General features: G+C 50.5%; 10 protein-coding genes across 10 annotated transcripts; 6 read left to right on the forward strand and 4 right to left on the reverse strand.

Moving 5' to 3' along the window:
- Nucleotides 1-184: 184 nt before the first annotated feature.
- On the forward strand, nt 185-499 carry N7503_009882 (uncharacterized protein; the record flags this gene model as incomplete). Its single annotated transcript, XM_057069428.1, has 2 exons — nt 185-298; nt 350-499. The coding sequence occupies 2 exons, from the start codon at nt 185-187 to the stop codon at nt 497-499; spliced, it is 264 nt and encodes an 87-aa protein (XP_056916039.1).
- A 449-nt stretch (nt 500-948) lies between these two features.
- Nucleotides 949-2,492, forward strand: N7503_009883 (oxygenase MpaB family protein; the record flags this gene model as incomplete). Its single annotated transcript, XM_057069429.1, has 4 exons — nt 949-1,302; nt 1,356-1,384; nt 1,430-2,156; nt 2,220-2,492. 4 exons carry the CDS (start codon nt 949-951, stop codon nt 2,490-2,492), a joined length of 1,383 nt encoding a protein of 460 aa, XP_056916040.1.
- Nucleotides 2,493-2,600: 108 nt separating this feature from the next.
- Nucleotides 2,601-4,181, reverse strand: N7503_009884 (ABC1 kinase family protein; the record flags this gene model as incomplete). Its single annotated transcript, XM_057069430.1, has 2 exons — nt 2,601-3,801; nt 3,856-4,181. The coding sequence occupies 2 exons, from the start codon at nt 4,179-4,181 to the stop codon at nt 2,601-2,603; spliced, it is 1,527 nt and encodes a 508-aa protein (XP_056916041.1).
- Nucleotides 4,182-4,200: 19 nt separating this feature from the next.
- On the reverse strand, nt 4,201-4,590 carry N7503_009885 (uncharacterized protein; the record flags this gene model as incomplete). Its single annotated transcript, XM_057069431.1, has 1 exon — nt 4,201-4,590. The coding sequence occupies one exon, from the start codon at nt 4,588-4,590 to the stop codon at nt 4,201-4,203; it is 390 nt and encodes a 129-aa protein (XP_056916042.1).
- Nucleotides 4,591-5,545: 955 nt separating this feature from the next.
- On the forward strand, nt 5,546-6,601 carry N7503_009886 (fumarylacetoacetate hydrolase family protein; the record flags this gene model as incomplete). Its single annotated transcript, XM_057069432.1, has 4 exons — nt 5,546-5,573; nt 5,623-5,861; nt 5,928-6,243; nt 6,300-6,601. 4 exons carry the CDS (start codon nt 5,546-5,548, stop codon nt 6,599-6,601), a joined length of 885 nt encoding a protein of 294 aa, XP_056916043.1.
- A 1,478-nt stretch (nt 6,602-8,079) lies between these two features.
- N7503_009887 (putative C6 transcription factor (AmyR)) lies at nt 8,080-10,000 on the forward strand (the record flags this gene model as incomplete). Its single annotated transcript, XM_057069433.1, has 3 exons — nt 8,080-9,044; nt 9,102-9,552; nt 9,602-10,000. The coding sequence occupies 3 exons, from the start codon at nt 8,080-8,082 to the stop codon at nt 9,998-10,000; spliced, it is 1,815 nt and encodes a 604-aa protein (XP_056916044.1).
- Nucleotides 10,001-10,408: 408 nt separating this feature from the next.
- N7503_009888 (non-ribosomal peptide synthetase) lies at nt 10,409-14,269 on the reverse strand (the record flags this gene model as incomplete). The annotated part of the gene is made up of 1 exon (XM_057069434.1): nt 10,409-14,269. The coding sequence occupies one exon, from the start codon at nt 14,267-14,269 to the stop codon at nt 10,409-10,411; it is 3,861 nt and encodes a 1,286-aa protein (XP_056916045.1).
- Nucleotides 14,270-15,510: 1,241 nt separating this feature from the next.
- Nucleotides 15,511-16,554, forward strand: N7503_009889 (3-demethylubiquinone-9 3-methyltransferase; the record flags this gene model as incomplete). Its single annotated transcript, XM_057069435.1, has 1 exon — nt 15,511-16,554. One exon carries the CDS (start codon nt 15,511-15,513, stop codon nt 16,552-16,554), a length of 1,044 nt encoding a protein of 347 aa, XP_056916046.1.
- A 421-nt stretch (nt 16,555-16,975) lies between these two features.
- N7503_009890 (arylsulfatase) lies at nt 16,976-18,922 on the reverse strand (the record flags this gene model as incomplete). The annotated part of the gene is made up of 2 exons (XM_057069436.1): nt 18,736-18,922; nt 16,976-18,677 (listed from the first exon to the last, which is right to left on the reverse strand). Exons 1-2 carry the CDS (start codon nt 18,891-18,893, stop codon nt 16,976-16,978), a joined length of 1,860 nt encoding a protein of 619 aa, XP_056916047.1. The 5' UTR covers nt 18,894-18,922.
- A 972-nt stretch (nt 18,923-19,894) lies between these two features.
- N7503_009891 (glycosyltransferase family 69 protein) lies at nt 19,895-21,424 on the forward strand (the record flags this gene model as incomplete). Its single annotated transcript, XM_057069437.1, has 1 exon — nt 19,895-21,424. The coding sequence occupies one exon, from the start codon at nt 19,895-19,897 to the stop codon at nt 21,422-21,424; it is 1,530 nt and encodes a 509-aa protein (XP_056916048.1).
- Between the last annotated feature and the right edge of the window lie 514 nt (nt 21,425-21,938).

The raw sequence follows: 21,938 nt of genomic DNA on the forward strand, positions 1-21,938 counted from the left end.
TTTAATGTCAGTCTACAAGCAAGATTTCCACAACCTCTGTAACTCTCATTCCACCGCAAACTTTGCAATCGCGTCTGCTCTTTTCTCAACAGACAACAGTCAACTACCAGCATATCTTGTATGTAATCACTTCCCCGTCATCCACCCCTACCTTACTGGTCTAACAAAAATAACAATAGTCGAGATGCCCGTCATCAAGGCAAGCCCCGCTAAGAAGGCGACTCCCGGTCGTCCCAAAGACGTCGACAAGGACCTCGTGTTCCTTTACCAGATGATCACCACTCAGGGTCAATTCAAGGTAAATCTTCAAGTTTTCATATTTTTGACTATGCTGATGCCATCTCACTAGCCGGAGTGGAAGGTCATCGCTGAGAAGCTCGGCATTACCACCAACGCCGCCCATAAGCGCTGGAACCGTATCAAGGTGCGCCTTGAAGACTTGACCAAGGAGACTGAGGGTGAGACACTCGAGGACGTGGACGCTCAGGATGAAGAATAAAAAAGTCACTTTGACTTGTCTTTCTAGTGATCGGATCTTATTTGCTGGCTCTGCTCATATTGTCCATTCGCCATGTATCCAAAGGCCCACATATGCAGCATTGTCCCGTGGGGCCAGCTGCATGTGAAAATTCTCTAGTCACGCACGGTTAGACACAAAAAAAAAAACAAATACTATTTACACTTGAGCCAATAACGTACAATTTAATATGTCTGATTGGTGTCAAGGATGACGATCCCCCAGAAACCTGGTTCACATGCGAAAGCTCCAACCCCTCTCCCCGGACCACGGACCACGGTACGGCTTGCACCACCCAGATCTGATACAGGGAAAGAGCGAAACCTCATATAAACCATCATTATGAGATCCCCAGCACGGAATAGAGGGAAAGAGAGCATTTCTATTGTTTCCAGTTGATTTATTCCAGTCTTTCTGAGCAGATTGCAAGCATGGCTTTGAAACCTTCTCGGCATGGCAACCACACCGAATGCCACTACTGGGACTACTCCTTCCACTGGTCCAGTCTTCATCGCTCTGAAGAGGAACTTCGGCCTATGGCTTACACCTGTGATACACTGGCCGATGAGTGTGTGGAACGGCTGAATAAGATCCCTACGGACGGGGACTCCGATAAGCCCTTCCACAAGGATCTATATACTCTGCTGAAGAACCATGCAGATGAGGACCCGAAGCTCCAGGAACTGTGGACACAGGTCAATACAGTTCCTGAATGGGTAGATTGGAAGCAGATTCAACGAGGACAAGATGTGTTCTTTCGCTATGGGCTTCCGATCTTGAACGTGGTGAGTAACTATCCGAGGGCACTTTATGACTTCAACTAACTCTCATCGAATAGCTCAGCTTCGAAAGCCTACTGGGCGGAATGTGAGCTTTCCCTGACACGAAGCTGATCCCAACTAACCATCCCAGGGGCGCAATTCGCGTCGTGGAAACCCTCTCCCGGACAGGCGGTTTCAACGCCAAGGTAGTCCGCCGCCGACTCCTCGAAACACTCCAACATGTACTACAGGTAAACAGCTCAGCGGAAGGAATGAAGCCAGGCGGCGAAGGGCAGATATCCACTATCCGAGTCCGACTCCTCCACTCAACAGTCCGCCTCCGAATCCTAAGCTTGACAAACCAAAAACCAGATTACTATGACGTCCAGAAATACGGAACGCCTGTAAACGACCTGGACTGCATAGGAACAATCAATACATTCTGCAGCTCAGTCGTCTGGCTCGGATTGCCACGCCAAGGTATCTTCCTCAGTCAGCAGGAAATCGAGGATTACATTGCGCTTTGGAGACTCGTGGCGTGGTATATGGGTACACCGACAGACCTATTTGAAGATACACAGACGGCGAAGGCAACTATGGAGTCGTTGTTGATTTCGGAGATCGATCCCACGGATGTTGGGAGGGTTCTTGCGAAGAATATCATTCTTGGTCTAGAGAATACGGCTCCGGCGTACGCTTCTAAGGAGTTTATGGAGGCCTTGAGCCGGCTTTTGAATGGGGAGAGACTTTCGGATGAGTTGGAGATTCCAAGGTCGAGTCTATATTATCGTGTGCTTATTTGGGGTTATTGTTTCTGGGTTTCTGGTACTTCGTTCATTATTCCACGGATACATTTTATAGATCGATATATGATCTCGGTATGTTGATCTATCGGCTGTTCGATTATTCTTGGAAGCTTAATGTGCTGACATATGATTTAGATGCGTCGCAAACACTTCTACAAAGTACTTCTGGATGAGAAGATTGGTCTTGGTCGCGAGTCCCGTTTCGAATTTAAGTATGTCCCGACTCTGGCTCGGACTACCCGGTTGGGACAGCGAAGATCGACTAAGTTCGAGAGATCGGGAGTTGAGACTGTGGCGCGGCTGGGTCTTCTTGCTGCGTTTACTGCAGTAGTCACGCTTAGCATGGGGTTGATATTTGCAGCGAGAGTTATCCCTTCGAACCAGCTTTTCAGCGTGATGTGGACATAAGCAATGGGGAACACTAATGGGAGTTGAAGAGTTGAGCAAGTAACTCGAAGGTCTTGAATCAGATGGTATGAGTAGAGAGGTATATTAAGTCATCTCGTCTTCTAGACTCTATCCCTCGAACACGCTATGGTTCAGCTCTACACCCATTTCCTTAGCCATACCCTGCATCTGGGCCTCGATATCATCTTCCATACCGCCACCCAGATGAAGGAACTGACGGACCTTGGTGAAATAGAAGAACACATCGCTAGTAAAAAGTACAAATTGGAAAACAAAATGTTGACCAAGGTTGCGGATCTTCTCTAACAGCGGAAGATCGGGTGATTCTACGAGCGCGCGTGACGCCCATGTCGCAGTGATTTTGAGTCTGTTCACTGGCGAGCCCAGGTATTGGTTGTTTCCCTGGACGATCCGCAGGTTTCGTCCGATGAAGATGAGTTCCTGTGGCCATTTTTGCTCATCGCCGAGAATCTCGCGGATCGCCTTGCGAGCTGCTTGCTGCATTTCATAATGGCGTTCCTGGACCTCGGATTTGCTGAGGCCCTGGATACCGCGCTGTGTTGACAGGTCACCTCCGCTGTAGGGACGCATCAGTGTTGCAGAGGCAAATATATCTGAGTTTTTAATGCCCCATCCCTCGGCGACCTCGGCCAGTGTCTTGTTGTCAAAGGTTAAGAGAGCCTTCCAGAAGCGAGCGTACTGGTGCCTGAAGTCCGGGTCCATGTGGATGTAAAGGCCGTGGTCAATGAGGACCAGCTCAGGCTTTCCGGATGGCTTGCGACGAATGAAGATATTGCCTGGGTGCGGGTCGCAATGCACCCACCCCCAGAGGAACATCTGGGCGGAGAACAAATCGACCATGGTTGTCATGACGTCCTTCAAAGACAGGCCTAGACCACCGCGATTATTCTGTCCTTTCCAGTAGTTGCGTTCAGGCTTGAGCTTTTCATTTCGAGGATCTTGAGGCTTAGGAACGGTTTTCGGTTGGTCCAGGGAAGTTCCGTGACATCCTGGACTGCCCTGTCTCCAACCGCCGCGCCAGGAACGTGTGATCGCATCCTTATCCCAAAGTCGCACGCCCTCAACCCACTCCGCAGTCATAACACGTCTCGAGCTAAGCTCGCGGTATACCTTTGGGATGTAAACCCGGTCACGCAGTCTAGGCTCACCAGCGACTAGCCGAGCCATGGTCTCAGAATTGGTGGCTTCATTCTCAAAATCAGTCTCAAGCGACAACCGCTCACTGATATATGGGACCAAGCTGTAGAAGGGGATATCGAACATTTTGCTGTATATGTATGTCACGACCCTGCAATGGTATCAGTATTCAACCCCGGTTTCAGCCATAAAGCAGAACACTCACTTGAAAGCCCACAAATCCCAAACCAGCTGCTGAGCAATCTCGCGTTTTTGAATCTTAATCGCTACCTCTCTTCCATCCGGCAAACGAGCCCAATGCACCTGAGCAACACTAGCACTCGCGCGAGCCTTCCGCTCCATAAGGCCCTTGCCAGGCTCCCCAGAAAACGAAACCCCGAAGACCTCTTCCGGTGAAGCACCAAAATCCTCCCGAATAACCTTCTCAACATCCTTCCAGTCGTTCTGCGGCGCATCATCGAACATCCGCGAGAACATCGCCTGGAACTCTGCAGGCAAGATTGCAGACTGCATAGCGATAGCCTGACCCATCTTCAAGTAGAGTCCCCCATTATGACGTAGGAGATCTGATAAGCGCTCCGCATTGCGAGCATGCACCGCTGCAATAGAAGTTGCGAAGGGGGGGATGTGGAGTGAAATTAATCTTGTAGTCTAGTGCGACCAGGAGGCCGAGGGAGAATGTTCGTGCGGTTCGCGTTAATGAGGCGGCGTAGAATTGGTTATCGATGCCGTAGATCACGCCCACTGTGACGGAGGTGTAGAATAATCGCCGTAGCCATTTCCTGGTACGGGTGTAGGTCTTTGCTGCTTGAGGTGCGCCTAGTGAGCTTGGTGATGGTGGTACAAACGGTTGATATCCACCATTGTGGGCATGTCGCCGGAGGAGAGGACGGAGGGAGGGGGTCGGTCGTAGAGACCGGAGGAGCGTCGCGTGCGCCATGGTGGGAGAACAGGACTGCGCTCCTAGCGCATTGTGAAATTTGAAGGCGATGGAATGTGGGAGTAATAATGAAAGGGAAGGATGTCCTTTAAGGTGTCGGAGAGTGAAAGGTAACGGAGTTAATGGAATTCGGCGATGCGTCATCCGCGGTGACGCCGAGCCCGCGGAATCGGTCATCGAATCTATGCGGCAAATTATCGCATGTCTTACATCTTTAAAATAACTTGCCTATACCCGATCATCATGCATTCTACGGGGCTTTTGATAACGAAACTAATCTAATTCTACAGCGCATCTAAGTGTCCAGCAGTGGTGGCACTTTTTGCAGAGATATTCGACAATTGCATCATCGGGAGCACGCTCTACCTGCAAGCCAGTAGGTACGGCGTGGAGCGTATTGCTCGGATTGATTGACCTGGCGATCGCATGGATTTGCTGGGCCTTTTCATCGGACCGCATCGATCCACTCAACTGTATCGGCATTTGGGTTAGCCAACCTTCTTCTCGCACGAAAAGTTCGCAATCATGAAATTCGTCAGGACGTCCGATTTATGCTTTTTGACCTAAGCCTCGACCTCGTCGATACCCATATACGGCTAAATTCGTAAAGAATCCAACTCAGTGCGTTAGACTCATTGCAATTGTCGATGTGGACGATAGTATACCGGTCGCTCAATAGCTCGGCCACACGACTAATACGCCGCTTGACGCGCTCTAGCGCTGTGTGAAAAGTGACAAGAGTCAAGAGGCCCCTTAAGTGTAGAAATGATAGCGATATATTCGGGACAAATTGCGAGGAAGTTTCGGATCCATCGAAGCTACTGCATCTAATTTCATACAGCTCTCCCACACTGTGGGAGCTCCTGCGTCACCATTCCCCACATTGTGGGAGTGCCGGGGTAGAAATACTCCGATAAGAAACTCGCGACTGCTCTGGAGCTCCTCTTCATCAATCATGTCCAAGATCGCGTCTACATTTTCGCGTAAGATAAGTCCAGCTCTGCAATTACAGCTTCAATTGACCATTTCCAGGCCTGGTGCGCTTCGTTCCTAAATCCAATCCCGCCAAGGTTCTCATCGGCGAGCCGGTCGATCCGCACCTAGATGTCGGTTTAGCCGTGTACCAGGGCAAAGATGTCCCGGTGCGCCCATTCTCGGGCTCATCTATGTTGAACCCGGGATCAATTACCGGGTCGACAGAATCAATCTCGCGGATTCTCTCTCCTCTCGCACAGACTGAGGTCGGAACGATTCGCTGCATTGGCCTGAACGTGAGTGATACCTAGTACCTCTATATATACCTTTATAGTTATATGCTGACTCGATGCTTTCCATAGTATGTCTCGCACGCAAAGGAGATGTCCCTCCCCCTCCCGGATGTGCCTGTCCTCTTCATGAAGCCTTCCACCTCGCTCGCCGATCCCTGGCCCGCACCTACCGTCCTCCCCAAGATCACCCAGAAAGATAATACCGGCGACTATGAGTCGGAGATGGTCATCGTCCTCGGTCGTGACGCCAAGGATGTGCCCGAGTCTGAGGCCCTGAGCTATGTCCTCGGATACACCGCCGCGAATGACGTGTCGAGCCGGACATCACAGATGAATCAGAGCCAGTGGACCTTCTCGAAAGGCTTTGATGGCGCATGCCCGATTGGTATGATTACTTTTCTTACAGGTAGCTTCGTGATCACAGCTGACTTAGAACTTAAGGCCCCGTGCTCGTGTCTGCTGCCTTGATGCCAGATGCTAGCAAGTTCAAGATTCGCGGTCTCAAGAGTGGCCGTGTTATGCAGGACTGCCCTCTTACTGATCTAATTTTCTCAGTGCCAAAGTTGATTAGCTTTTTATCACAGGGTACTACCTTGCCCGCTGGAACTATCATTCTGACAGGTACCCCGCCCGGGGTGGGTGCAGCTAAGACCCCGAAGGAGTTCATTAAAGCCGGCGATGAGTTTGCTGTTGAGTTACTGCCACATGTGGGCACCCTCATTAACAAAATCGAACACCAGTAAGCAAGGCTTGAACGGATTAGAAAGTTTGGGGGGCATGCATACTATGGGCGCCTATATCCAAGGCTGTTGAAAGTAAATATACAATCCTTGGTCATGAAGTGGAGTTTGGGATAAAGGCTCGTTTCAGGTAATGTTACATACCGGACCGAGTACTGCATGCCATTCTCATGCAGTAAACCAATCAAGAATAAGGCCAAAAACATGAATGGTACTGCATTTACCGTAAATTTGCTCTATAACCAGACTGGGTTAGTCCCTTAGACGTTTAGTGGCTAGGACTACACTGTAACCTCATTGCCGAGGTTTCGATCACCGCCATTTCCCAGTATAAAATTTGCCGATGACCCAACATTTGCGCAATGATTATCAAGCTTCGGTATTCCTAGCTACGGTGGAGTAGTGATGGCCCCATTTGAGTGGAGATATCCGGAATCCAGACCCCGGATACTCGGCGAAACCAACAAAATCGCCAGAATCTCGGGGAGTACTGTTGCCCCTCCAGAGGCCCCAGAGCCAGGCGGTAGTATCCGACAGTCCCACCAGGTTACAAATATTGGCGAGGCCATGACTAGCTCATGAATGGGGAGAAAAAGTGGGAAGAGGGCAGCGCCTATGAGCGCACGGTATTTCGGCTTCCCGAGCAAACTCCGCCCACAATTTCGGCATCTTCCAACCACAACCACGCCAGACGAGTGGCTTGCAGACCCTGATTGGATCGGCTATGCTATTCAACCTGGGGACCCCGTTTCTTTCCCTTGCAGATATGCGGAGACGGGCTAGGCGTGGTTTAGCGGGCCGCGCTAGCAGGGTAAGCCAGAAAATCGCGCATTGGTCTTCCCCCGTCATTTCATTTCATCTGAGGGGGAAAAGGGTCATTGCTGAGGGAAGCATTAAACAAACCTTCTAGAACGAGGTCATGGCTTACGTCGGCTTTGCTTGGCGGTGATGGACTTCGCTTAGAGGACGCCCCTGCATGAATGGGATCAGAATCTCCCGAACTGGGAGGCTTCCAAGGTTCTAGTCGAAGTTTCCATTTGCTTCTAGAGTTTGGAGGGCTGTTGTGGTTGGATTGGGGGATTGAAGCGTATTGTGGACTTGGATGTGGGTTTTTAGCGTAAACTTAACAATCTCCTTGTGTTGATCATTGAACCAATCCTAGTCTGGACGCATACTTCAAGGCTACGGTATTGAGGGTTTCGGTGACAACATCGGGCAAGAAGCGGATCCTGAGATAACCTCATCACACCATATAACCAAAGTATACTAGGCGTGCATGGGCCTTTGCGGGGTTGAAATGTTGTTGCGCCCCACGCTTCCCCAGATGTTGACGTTAATTAACTTGGATTATTAAAGTCACAATACCCCAGATGCTCACGGACTATTTCACTGGACTGTCTCTCAAACCCACTATGACCCGTGTGTCACCCTAACCTTGGAACTACTACCAGTATATCAGTGCATAGCTTGCATAGCGAAACATGGACTTCGTGGGCCCATCCAAAGCCCCCTCAACCAAACAAGCCTGTGATAACTGTCGCCGGCGCAAAATAAAATGCTCCCGCGAACTACCCTGTGATAAATGCCAACGTCTACTACTATCATGCTCATACAGCGACGTCCTCCGTCGCAAAGGCCCCAAATTCCGAACCCTCTACCCCCTCGCGCCGATCCATCCGATCCCCGCACGAGGCGAAACCTCAACCCCAGACCAAATCTACGCTGAACCATTCGATCAATCAAGCTTTAGAATAAGCTCACCTACTTCGCCCGCATTCGGCGTAAATGATGCACCGTATACATATGATCTCTCCGACTCGTTCTCACAACTCCCGCCGCCGGAGCTGGGCTCTTCGCCCGATTCAACGGATATCAATACCGTTGACTCATCTGCATATGGACCCATGATTCCGCCCCAGATAGCGCGCTTGTCGCCGCAGATACTGCTCGCGCATGTGAATGTATATCTGAAATACCTGTTCCCCATCATGCCTGTCGTGCGGGGTGATCAGCTTCGTCGCGATAGTCACCAGCCTGAGCGGTTATTACCGCAGAGGTATGCATTTCTAGCTGCGCTGTGCGCGGCAACGCATATCCAGCTTAAGCTTGATGGTGCGAATCCCGTCCAAGATCCGGCGAGGATGCAGACATTAGGTGAGGGTGATGTACTCGTTTCTGGAGAGAAATTGTTAGAAGAGGCTGTGCGGGCACGAAGGGAATGCGATATTGTGGAGGACATCAGTATTGAGAATCTTCTTACGAGTTTCTTCTTGTTTGCTTCTTATGGCAATTTGGATAAGCAGACTCACGCGTGGTTCTATCTTTGTCAGGCTACTTCGATGGCTTTTACGTTGGGTTTACATCGGGAATCTAGCTATGCGGATTTCCAGGTTGAAGAAGCTGAGGAGAGGAGGAGGGTATTTTGGCTTCTCTTTATCACAGAAAGGTAACCACCATTCCTATTGATAACGACCTTGTGTTTGGTTTGCTAATTCATCGACAGGGGATACGCCCTCCAACAATCCAAACCAGTCATGCTCCGCAGCTCAATCCACAAACCACAAGTTCTCTGCTCAGAAGACCCGATCTTAGCATATGGCTTCATTAATCTCATCAACATTTTCGAGAAACTCACCGCAAATCTATATGATTGGGTTTCTGCTGGAGGCGGCGATGGACTTGTCGAGCAGGCGCCGACATCAGTCATTCAATCCAGTCTATGTAAGCCGATAACACTGGACGGTGTCCTCGAAATCCAACAGGTTGATATCCTCATCACGCAACAATGGCTTCAAGCTATGATGTGGAAACTATCTATGAGCCATGCGACACAACCAGGATCAAAAGATGAATCGGTCTTACCATTCCATCTACCGGTGTTAGTTGGTAAAGCCGTGATGAGCGTGATAGGAACTGCATCACAGGGTGCGGTGGATGCCCATGGAATTGGAATGGTAGGTGGATGTTCCACTCCCACTGGTATCATCGACTAACAAATTCCAGGAACAAAAACTATTTGACATGGGCGTCTGTGTAACAGATGTCACTCGCTCTCTCGGCTCAAAAGCCGTCCACAGACTATCCGAGTCAGCCGTTGATCCCCGTGAACTCCTATGGGGAATCCTACATACTCTCTCCCAGATCCGTGGATCCCCGTCATACCTATTTGCGCCGTTATTGGAACGTTGTAAGAATGTCATTGGGCTCGACGGCTCAATCAATATGGGGAATTTTTTGCCTACGCTTGGTGAGGCTGGTCCAAGATCATGGGCTGATGAGCCAGGGTGGAATCTGCTGGCATCTATGGATCGGGGGGTTGATGAGATTCTGGGGGAAGGTGAGCAACTGGATCATGGACATGGAATAGTAGGTCTAGGTCAGCAGGGCGGACTTGAGTTTTGAGTTTGCTAATGGTTCTCCGTGTTCATGAGATGGTTGCATTTGCATGTCTTTTCTGCGTTGAATGTCTGACTTATGATACCATGCAGCTTATATAGATTCCTTGTTTTTGTTTTGTATATACAGGCCTGAGATTTGGTGATTCGAGGCTTATGTGGAGACCACTGTGAATATAGACTTTCTTTTACATAACGACCACCTTGGTGGTTCCCGAAGTTTCGATGAAAATTAGTATACCCTTGGGAACAACCAGAAGAGTAAACCAATATTTGAAAAGTAAAAGGTAGCTGCCTAGTCCCTAGGACACTATGAATCGGAGAATCTTCACCATCCGATTCTCATTCTATATACTAAAGTCTATATTTGCAAGTAAAGCATGATCATAAATAAAACATAAATGAAGAATAGCACTTAGATAGGCTCATCCCGAGGCTCCACCAAAATCTCATTCACAGAGACATGCTCCGGCTGAGTAAGAGCATGCACAATGGAATTGGCCACATCAGAAGGATCCAAGATCTTCGCACCAGATGGCTCACCGTACTTCTTGACGGCCTCCGCATCAGTTGACATGCCCAGCAATGGAGTCGATGTGTTACCAGGCTGAATAGCTGTAACCCGCAACCCAGCCCCAGCTGTCTCAAGACGCAAAGCTTGGAGAGTAGCCTCAACAAAGAACTTGCTAGCAGAGTAGACGCCCAGGCCAGGGAAGACCTTGCGACCTGCATCGGAGGATATAGCCACAATGTGACCCTTGCCACGGGAAAGCATGCTGGGGACCGAGGATGAGAGTGAATTCAATAGGCCCTTGCAGTTGACGTCCACGGTGCGTTCCCATTCGTCTGTTTGAGTGTTTGCCATCATGGTGAAGTACATGACACCGGCGCAGGCGACGAGGATGTCGACTTCGCCCAACTCGTCTCGGGCGGCTTGGAAGAGGGCCTCTGTTTCAGTCTTGTTGGTCACGTCAGTTGAACGGACAATGCATTTGACGCCGAAGGATTCAACGTTGCGTTTAACAGACTCCAGAGCATCTAATCTCCGGGCGCCGAGTGCAACAGCGCATCCTTGTTTGGCGAGTGCGGCTGCCACTGCAGCGCCAATGCCTGATGAAGCACCTGTGACAACCGCGACTTGTCCACTGAGAGGGCCGCGGGAAGCTGGCCGGGTGGCAAGGGAGCGGCCAAGAGCGTCACGACGAGATGGGGGCTTAGGGAGCCAGCCACGAGCAAACCAGTGGCGGGCATATGTCTCGAGCAGGAGGGGATCAACCTTGGGTCTTTCGACCGCCTTGCGGAAAGGCCGAGTCAGGGCATTATCCAAGACCACGATTCCACGAAGGAATTCCACGGTAGGCATACCGCTGCGAAGAATGTCGACGGTAAATGCACCGTCTCCACCCTTAGTCGAGCCCCGCTTCTCCGTCCAGAGAGCTACCCATTCATCCCAGGAGAGTAGTTGAGTGGGGTAGCCAAGCTCCGCCAGATTCTCAAAGACAATGCGAGTGTTGATAGGATCGGGATCACCCAAGTGGTAGATCGTTTGCTCGGGCTGGTTCTCGATTTTCTCAGTCTTTGTGGCAAGGTGTATGATCGACTGACTGACAAAGTCCACAGGAGTCATCTCTGCACGCCAGCCGTCAACGTCTGGTGCGTATCCAAGACGGATGGACTCTACTATCAAAGCAGTGAGCAGATCCCACGCGTTTGCTGAACCAGTCAGACTGTGTCCACTGATGGTACCGCAGCGGTGGATTTTGACTGGCAATCCGCGTTGACTAGCCTTAAGAGCGAGTTGCTCAGCAACCCACTTGGTCTGGCCGTAGCCGTCCAGCAGCTTCGTGGGCACATCCGCAATATCCAGCATAGTATCCTCGGTCCAGCCGCGGCCACCAGTAGGAGAGGGGGGCAGAACACCGTTGGTCGAGACATACTGAACTGTGGCGCCACCCTTAGAGGCCAGACGGAGAATCTCTCTAGTTCCACCAACGTTGGCGTTGCGGAGTGCAGCGTACGGGTAGACTAGGTTGACGGTAGCAGCAGCGTGAACAATGACCTGGACTCGAGATGCAAGGTCGTCAAAGGTCTCAGGCGACAACCCGAAACGAGCTCTGGAAAGGTTTCCGGGGAGAACCTCCACACGCTCCATGATTGTATCACGCCACAGTCCCAGATCCAAAAGATTGCGACGGATACGAGCAACACCGCCGGCTTGGTCATCGTCTTCTGGATCACTAAATCGAACCAGACAAATAATCTGCGCCGAAGTGTTCTCAAGAAGATCATTCAGCAGGAAGGCACCCAAGAATCCAGTCACACCGGTCAAGAGTACAGTCTCCGCAGAAGCAATGGAAGTCATGGTTGTGTTGGGAAGAGGTTTGATATCGTCGTCCAAAGTGGAGTCGGCTAGTAGAACAGCTGGAAGATCCGCTTGGACGGCTGCAGTGTGTCCGTCACGAATGGCGCGCACTGTATCAAGATGACCAGATAGTGACACATTCTCTGCCAGACGTGGGATAGGCACACGGAAGCCAAACTGTCTTGACACTCTGGATGCTAAGTCCGCGAGAGACAATGAGTGGCCTCCCAGGTCAAAGAAGTTATCTTCGGGCTTCAGAAGACTCTTCGAAGTCTTGAGAACATTGGCCCAGATAGCAGCAATGTCGTCGATGCCAATGGGATCCTTGTCCACCGACTGCTCGCTGCTAACGGGGCTGGCACTGCGTGGTGGGGGAAGGCTTTTAAGATCGACCTTACCAGAGACATCACTAGTGGGAAGCTCTTTCAAGACCACCCACTGAGCGGGAATCATATAGTGAGCAAGGTGCTCCTCCAGCACACGGCGCGCACCCGGGCTATGTCCAGCCTCGTTCACGTCAACCGTCGGACGATCTCCTGCCTCGGTATCTTCCACAACGTATGCGACCAGCTGTCGCTCCAGACCATCTCCATGCGCAACGACGGCACAATGACTCACAGCCAGATACTTGCAAATGTCACTCTCCACCTTCGCAGGGACAACAGAGTAACCGCGAAGTTTGATCATCGCGCCCACTCGCCCAGTGATCTCCAGAAGTCCCGAAGGCAGCTGTCGAGCCAAATCACCAGTACGGTACATCCGAGCACCAGGAGTGGCATCAAACTTATCCGGAGTGAAAGCCTTGGCCGTTGTCTCTGGGAGATTCAAATATTCTCGGGCAAGAAGATCTCCACCGATAAACAACTCTCCGGACGCGCCAGCCTCTACCCGTTCACCATTCTCGTTCAAGATATACATATGCTCGGGGTCAAGGGGAGGACCAACGGGGCAGTAGATGGAGTCATCAATCATGTCCCGAATATCTCCACACGCAATTTCATGTGTCTCACATGCACTATAGCAGTTCAGTAATCGCGTGTCGGGCAAAGAGTTGATCGTCCGACGGGCCAGATCCATAGTCACCACCTCGCCGTTTAGCCATAGTGTTCGAAGCTCCGGTAAACGGGTCGCAATGCGACCGGCAGAATAGCGAGAAAGCACAGTAGCTAGCAATGTCGGGGTCATGAGCGTTTCGGTGATGCGCTTAGAGGCAAGGAGATCCACCAAGGCTGCGGGATCATAGCTAACATCGTCGGGAACGGTCACAACAGTCGCACCACGCAACAGTGGGCGAAGCATCTCCCAAATGAAAAACACATTGCATGCTACTCGGTCGCCCGGTTGCAGATCCTGGATTCCAAATCTCAGGTTATATGAGAGCACGGGTGCTCTGTGGGGGTTGGCAATTCCCTTGGGCTTGCCTGTGGTGCCGGAAGAGTACGAAACAAATGCCAGACGGTCTAAATCATCATCCGCTGGTAGTGATGCGGCTTCTTTCGTATTTCCGTTCACTTCGGTTGTGGGCTCGTCCAATGCGATCACCGGGCATTGTGCTTTCACTCTGGGGGCCTCCACTTGGTGGGTAATGACCACGGCGGGGCGGGCATCTTCGATAACGTCGGCTAAGAGCCCCGCGGGGTACGCGAGCTCCAAAACCAGAAATGCACCACCCGCACGAAGCGCAGCCAGACAGGCAATTACGTAGTGTGCGCTGCGAGGAAGCAACACTCCAACCAACGAATCACGGCTGACGCCATACAGTCGCAGTCGAGTGGCCAGCGCATCGACTTCTTGATCTAGCTCGGCATATGTGTATGTGGTGGTCCCATCTTCCAGCGCCACGCCATTCGGAGTCGCCTCCACTTGTTTCTTAAAGAGGGCGGGGAGATCTTTTGTTGTATCGATGAACGACATTTTGTTGTTTCTTTCAGGTGGGACTGCGGGGGTAACGAGGGGCAAGGAGAAAACCGGAACAGCTTCTCATGGAATGGAAATTTGGCGTCAAGTTCGCTTATCGATTTAAACGATTCAAAGTATGGTCATCGAGGGACCTGAAGGTGTGTTGGTCTCAAGTTGCAGGAGCAAATAGAGCTTGGCCAGGAAAGAGCTTGGTAGCTCCAACTTATAGCTCTGGAAGCTGGACCCATTCTAATTAATCCCATTCCACTATTTCTGTTGAGATGGAAAGACATGATGCTGGCATGGGTCCCAAGCCTCGCCGCTAACTGGATGCTGTCTAGTGGGTTGGATCTTTGGAAATCCATAGAGTTCGACCTGTTATCAGGGCCAATGGGTTCCCCGGGTCACTCCCATCCGGAGCGATGGCGCCCCGCGATTCGACAGGGATCAAAGTTTGCTATACAAGATCTAACTGGGCACAACCAGGAAAATAAACTTGAAACGGTCATAGCGAGATTTGAGTAAAACAGGAAAGATATCTCGTGTCCTTGGTGAAGGTCAAAGAGTACTGCGTGGATCCAATCAATTCCCCACTTAAACCACTTTCACATGTGAAAGTCCTGTTTCCCAACAATTCCCTTGTCACATGTTAACTTGCTGACTTATCATTTGCTGTCGATGTTTCAGTCTGTTCCTGACATGAAGCAATTGGCGTGACTAAGATGGTTGTATAAAAACTGCTGGAAGGGCAAATACAATATCAAACAGTTGGATCAGGGGGCTGGATTCATTAATTCCATATGTCCAATATGTAAGAATGCACATTCCATAGGAAAGGATCAAATGCTGCAAGAAATCAGTCAAGTCCAACCTGCTGGCCGTTCAATGCTAATTTTGGCAAATTCTGGATATAACGCATTAGAACCTTGGAAACTTGACTGGCCCTGAAAGCTACGTGATCTGAAAGCTCTAGGTGTCTTGGCACATTTGTTCTGTTTGTTCCCGAGATTCTGCGATCGGGGATAGCTTCAACTTTCTTGCTCCCCACGTACGATCCGGAGCCCCGGATAATGCATCGATTTTGGTGTGTGCTTCCCTGCTCTCTGCGACTCTTCACGATGAAATACATTGGATATATATTCTAACTACTCACTAGACCACTAAATCACAGAACCCTTCCAAAGCTCAGCAAAGCAGGCCTTGCTGAAGCTTGCGCCGCCCTACCATATCGCAAAGCCCAATTCCCCCTCTTCAACATGGCATCAATTCGCCCCCGCTCTCTACCTTTCCGTGCATTGCGCGCACCCACAGCTTCAAGGCCAATATGCCGACTCCAGATCACCTCTCGATCTACCGTGCAACAGAAGTCACAACTCACCCGCAACCACTCCACATCCTCAGTCTCCGCCGATGAAGTCTCCCATTTCTCCAAACTCGCCAGCGAATGGTGGGACCCAATGGGCCACTCCCGAGTCCTACACCTGATGAACCCTCTCCGCCACGAATTCATCGCACAATGTCTCGCCGAAGGACCCCCACCAGCAGATGCCCTTTCCCCCGGCAGCAAACCCGCAAACCTGCATTACCTTGACATTGGTTGCGGTGGTGGTATTTTCGCCGAGTCACTGGCGCGTACTATCCCCCTCGACCCAGCCGCAGATGCACCAACACCCACCCGCGCCGCATCGATGACAGCCATTGATCCCACAACGGCCCTGATCACGATCGCGAAGAACCATGCCCGGATGGATCCGACTGTCGACTCACATCTACGCAGCGGGAAGTTCCGTTATCTGAATACAACCCTGGAAGATGTCCTTGCGTCGGAAGTTGAATCCCCGTCCGAATCTTCAGTTACACACCCGCAGTTTGATGTCGTTTCCCTATTTGAGGTTATCGAGCATATCGATTTCAAGACTACGACCCCCGAAGCATTCTTGGCTAATTGTCTGCGTGCGGTTAAGCCGGGTGGTTGGTTGGTGGGTTCGACTATTGCGCGGACACTTCCTTCTTTCATCTTGAATCAGGTTATTGCTGAGGCGCCGTGGCCGATTGGTGTTGTGCCCCGTGGTACGCATGAATGGAATAAGTTCGTGAATCCGTCTGAGTTACATGCTTGGTCGCAGGAGGCGTTAATTCGTGCTGCGGATACGGCTGTGACTCGTGCGGGTGCTGCTGCATTGGAAGGATCGAAGTGGAAGTGTGTGGGTACTATTTATGTGCCTGGCTTGGGGTGGAAGATTGTTCCTGGATCTGAGGATTGGGGAAATTATTTCTGGGCGATCAAGAGGGGTGTTTAAGAACTTCATGGGGACTTATATTGTACTATATTGAGCTTGTATACTAAGATATAGATTTGATCCATTGATCTGGCTTTGTGCATCTGAGGTGCTCAGAGACCTACCTATCTGAGTATCTGTATCTGGAAGTCAATTAAGATGTTCGTAGCCCATCATCAATTGCTAGTGTGGCTGTTGGAGTTTTGGGAAACTCAGCTACCTATGATAAACCTAGGACCTCGGGAACCGGGCTGCTCAAGGAATGACAAAGCTCAAAAGCCCACCCAGGTAGGAGTTTGCCATGAACATGCTCACTATGAATGTTGCTTGGAAATTATTGTAGGTCATCGAACGAATGTTTTAACTCTATTTTCATTGATACATAATAACAACATTGAAATGACTTATTTTATTTAACATTTACCACCTGGGTACATGGCCTCTACCACTGCTGAACACTCCGCTGAAAGCGAGGAGGTTCCCGAGTAAACTTCTCAGGTTCATCTCTCGCACCAGTCTTCCAGTAATCAAACTCCATCCACGCATTCTCCGGCATCTGAGCCTCAGTTGCCTCCAAGAAGGCACCTAGATCAGGGCAAAGAGGAATAACACCCGTCTCAAGAACATACTGATCCCAAAGCTTAAGAAGAGTCTTCATCTTCTCCGGCTCCTGGTCCGCAAGATCATGGATCTCACCAGGGTCCTCAACGAGGTTGTACAGCTGCCATTTCTCGGGTCCCTTGGGCTTGGGGATGAAGACAATCTTCCAGTCCGCACAGCGGAGTGCAGCTCGACCACAGGTTTCCCAGCCTTGGATAAAATCTTTCGGGTGGATGCGCTCTTCCTGGCCGGTAGCCCAGGGATGCCAGCTACGACCACGCATGGAGACAACTTCGCGCCCTTGGTATGTTGGTGCAGGGTGCTTGACGCCGGCCATATCCAGGATTGAGGGTGCCAGGTCCATGACTGTGGAAAATTGATCGGTGATACCGCCCTTAGCGGCGGTTGAATCGCCGGGGTTGAGGTTGATGTTCTTGGGGAAGCGGCAAGTGAAGGGGACTCGTACTCCACCCTCAGTTGTATAGGCCTTGTAGAGACGCGAGGGAGCTGTGGAGGCCTGCGCCCAGCGCGGACCGTACCAGATGAACGAGTTTCCAGCACCCAGGTTCTCAAGGCTGTTGTCGTAATACTTTTGTAGGTGGGGCATGACGCCGTTTTGCACCATGGGGTAGGCCTCGTAGGCGGCGCCCTCCGCACCATTGTCGGACATAAAGCAAACGAATGTATTGTCTAGCTCATCAATTGAGCGCAGGTACTCAACCACCTTGCCCACGTTGGCATCGATACACTCCACCATTCCAGCGAAGACTTCCATTGATACGCAGGATTTTTTCTTCTCTTCGTCGGTGTATTCATCCCAGTCTTTGATCTCGTCGGCAACGACAGGGTGCGCCTCTACATCGTCGCGAATCATACCCAGCTCCTTCAGGCGCTGCAAGCGCTTTTGACGCAGAGCATCGGGACCCTCATCGTAGACTCCGCGGTAGTGGTCGATGTACTCACGCGGTGCCTGAAGTGGCCAATGGGGCGCTGTGAAAGGCAGGTAACCAAAGAAGGGGCGATCTCCATTTCCATCCGGTCCAGCACTGCCACCGGATTCTTTCCATTCGCGCAGAAAGTCAATCATCTTGTCTCCATAGCCGTCTGACGAGTACCAGCCCTCGGGAAGCTGGCGCACATACTCTCCATCCTCACTGTGCAATGCAATGTAACTGGCCTCGATGAAAGTGGGAATATCGTCATTATCGCGCAATTGGGGCTCGAAGGCATAGTGGTTGGAGCAGGCAGGAAGGTGGGCGAATGAGCGAACAAAACCACGCTTGTGAGGAGAACGTTCGGGTGTCAGGCCCAGATGCCACTTGCCAGATAACATGGTGTGGTACCCCGCATCCCGCAGCACCTCGGGAAGCGCGACCACGCGTTCATTCAGGTACCCCTCATATCCTGGCATACCACGCTGCGGGGCCGTACTCATCGCAGATCCCTTGGGGCCATTCTGTCCGGAAATGTTGGTCCATTCGATCAAGTTACCCAGGCCTGCGATGTGGTGATCGGTGCCAGTCATGATCATGGCGCGAGTGGGACTATTTTCAGGAGACTTTATTAGTAGAAATTTGGTGATGATCGGTTTCATAGACTCACGAGCATGCTGCCGCCGCATGGAAATCAGTAAATCGCAACCCCTCCTCTGCGATTTTGTCAATGTGAGGGGTACGAATCTCGCCACCAAAGCAGCCCACGTCGGAGAAACCCAGGTCATCGGCGACAATCACCATAAAATTGGGGCGTTTCGTCGTCATTGTAAATTGATGTAGATGTCAATTGAAGTAGAAGTTGACTGGAGGCCGAGAAACAATAGACTCCGGGCTTATTGAAAATAAAAAGTAAGGAGGGGTAGCTGCACGAGATTCTTATAATCGGGGGCAGCTGATCCCTGCTGCATTACATGATGCACTGCGCCATGACAGTGCCGCATTTCGTGCTCGGCAGCTATCAATCGCCAGTCGGCCATCGGCTGATACAATGGAGAAGTGGAGCCATGTTTATGCGTTTTGAGCCCCCACTTGTACTTCAGCCACAGTGCCTCTTAGTCATCCGGAACTCGGATTTAATTCCCACTTTCCCATTGTCGTCCGTGCGCTGATTGAAAGATAACCAGGATCTTAATCAAGGAAATGCGCTCTTTCAATTGAATGAAGCGTTTTAGTGTCCAATAGTGTCCCCGGATAATTGATCTAGCGCTGATTGTTCGATGAACTCTTAAGATTGCAATCTCGCGCCATTCTCACTTTTCCCTCTCTTTGGTTTTTGGTTCCTCCAGACATGAGTTTGTCTTAGCTTAAATAGCCGCCGATCTTCCAATATCGAGCGATCGCTGCCCAATTTACCCCAATGTGGTTCCCATAGAAAAATCTGAAACGCGGTTCTTGAGCTTCATATCTGCACAGTTTGGCGTTATCTTGAGTGAGTTGAATATTCCTTTCTGACTTTCCCATCACCTTGTGTTGTTTTGATTGCCGGCCACGCGGTCAGTTGCCGTTTTCGGCCATGGAGTGGGAATGCGACCGAATTCGGATCATCGACGATCCTGCTTGCGTATGCTTAATGCGGCAATCTCGGCGTGTCATCCTAATCAAAATTCTGAGATGCATTTGAATGTCACCTTTGCGCGTGTTCGAATTTCTCTTCTGTCTCACTCCCATTTCACTCTCGCCTAACTCAATGTTGGACCTTGACTAAACTGGAATGGAACAAAGAAAAGCTGTTTCTCCCCACCACTTGCTTTGATCGTCGAGGTGCGATGATCGTCATCAGGCACAGGCTGTACCAGGCCCTGCTGGGCGGGGTCGCGATAGTACTGGGCTTAGTATTCCTGGGAACCAGGCTAGTTGCATATTATACTCGCTGGAACGATGACCTTGGCATCTCCGTCTTCAATGGCAAGCTGCCAGTGATCCCGCAGTATGAACAAATCGCCGACCCGTCGCATGGACCTTTAATACTCGATACCGAGATTTCGGACCCGGTACAGGATGCGTCAGAGAATATTTCGAACGAATCTGCCTCAACATTCACCGCAGCCCCCACGGGATCGAGCGGGAGTTTACAAGAATTCAGTCCCGAGTGGAATAATAAAAGCACATGGCCCCAATGGTCGAAACACCAGAAACCGACAGACTCAAGTCAAGCTACATCGACTAATCGCATATCACACGAACGACTCGATCGACACGTTCATTCAATATTGAACTTCCGAGATGAGTGGCCATATCAGCGCGTTTCTTGCCCTGCCGGTATTGCGGATAGATATCAGAACTTGCGGGATACGGAGGATAACAGCCAAGTGCGGTACTTTTTTGCCCTAAACCCGTACGAGGCTCTCGATGCTCTTCCGCGATTGATGAGCAGTGTTGTCGAGACCGTGAAATATTTAGGTGCCAAACACTGCGCGATTTCGATTGTTGATGGTGGATCTGAGGATGGCACGTGGGAGGTTCTCAACGCTTTGAAACCGTTCCTGGATAAAATGGGTGTAAGGTACTTCCTCGCGACTAGTGGCCATAAAATACTGGATGGGGATGATACGAGCCAGGAACCCCTTGCAAATCTCCGCAACAAGGCGCTGCAGCCGCTGAAAGCTGAAGAGGTGGAACCTTTGCATGCACTAGCAGGCAAGTACTCACCAAAGGCGGTGGTTGTTTTCCTAGACGATATCGCGATGTGTCCCGAGGATATACTGGAACTTGTATTCCAACATGTCAATCAGGGGGCTCAGATGACATGTGCTTTTGATTGGGTTTTCAACGGGACCGTCTTCCGTGATGTTTGGGAATCACGGTCGCTAGCTGGGAACACCTTTTTCGAGATCCTACCCGGTGGCTCGTTGAGCGGAAGTGACGATATGTTCTTCGATGACCGACAAAATAAGCCACGATACAACAGTTTCCTGCCTTTGCAAGTGTACTCATGTTGGGGCGGTATGGTAATATTGAACGCCGTGGCACTTGCGGAAGACACTATTCGATTTCGGGCTGCAGAGCAAACAGACGCGGACTGCGACATGGGTGAACCTATGCTATTGGCCAAGGATCTGTACAGCCAAGGTCTTGGCAAGATCTTAGCCGTGCCATCGGTGAATGTGGCTTATTCTGACAAAGAAGCGACTAAGACGAAACAAATTCGAGGCTATGTTGGCGATCATGTCAACACCCTCAGTCAAAAACTGCATGAATTTGAAATTGTTCAGTGGCAAACGGCACCTCCCGATATGATCAAATGCCTTGCCCATTCTGACCAATTGGCCTGGACTGAGTGGACCGAGTCTGCTTGAGCCCCATATATATATAATAGCCCTCCTTATTGTTCCGATTTACGATTGACAGCGGTTTGAGATATCCTGGGTGGAGTTATTGGCATTGATGGCGCATTGATTATAGGTTGTATAAAGATTACATAATCGCGACCTACCTGTTTGGTATTAGCCTGCAATGAATTCCATATATATGTCACATTCTACACAGACAACTCGTGGACAAAGACTTCCTGAGACATTAAATATTATAGGTGTGACTTCCAAGGTTTGCAAGGTTGCTGACTACATGTGCTAAGCTTAGCGCAATGATTGCTAGGTTATTCACATAAAATTCCACCTACCTGATTTCTCGGCCAAACACCTTTTCAAGAACTTACTGTAAGAATCAGGTGCCTACGGGTACAGTGAGACTACATTTTTGTTATCCAAGCAGATATAGGCATAATAGAACGCTTCAATCAACACTGGCATGTTCAATGTGCGTCTAGTCTTTGAATTTCTCATGACAGGAGCGCTGAGGAGTCGTAGCTTA

This window comes from Penicillium pulvis, assembly GCF_028828015.1.
Source record: "Penicillium pulvis strain IBT 33274 chromosome Unknown scaffold_8_segment0_segment0, whole genome shotgun sequence".
NCBI classification, from domain to species: Eukaryota; Fungi; Ascomycota; class Eurotiomycetes; order Eurotiales; family Aspergillaceae; genus Penicillium; species Penicillium pulvis.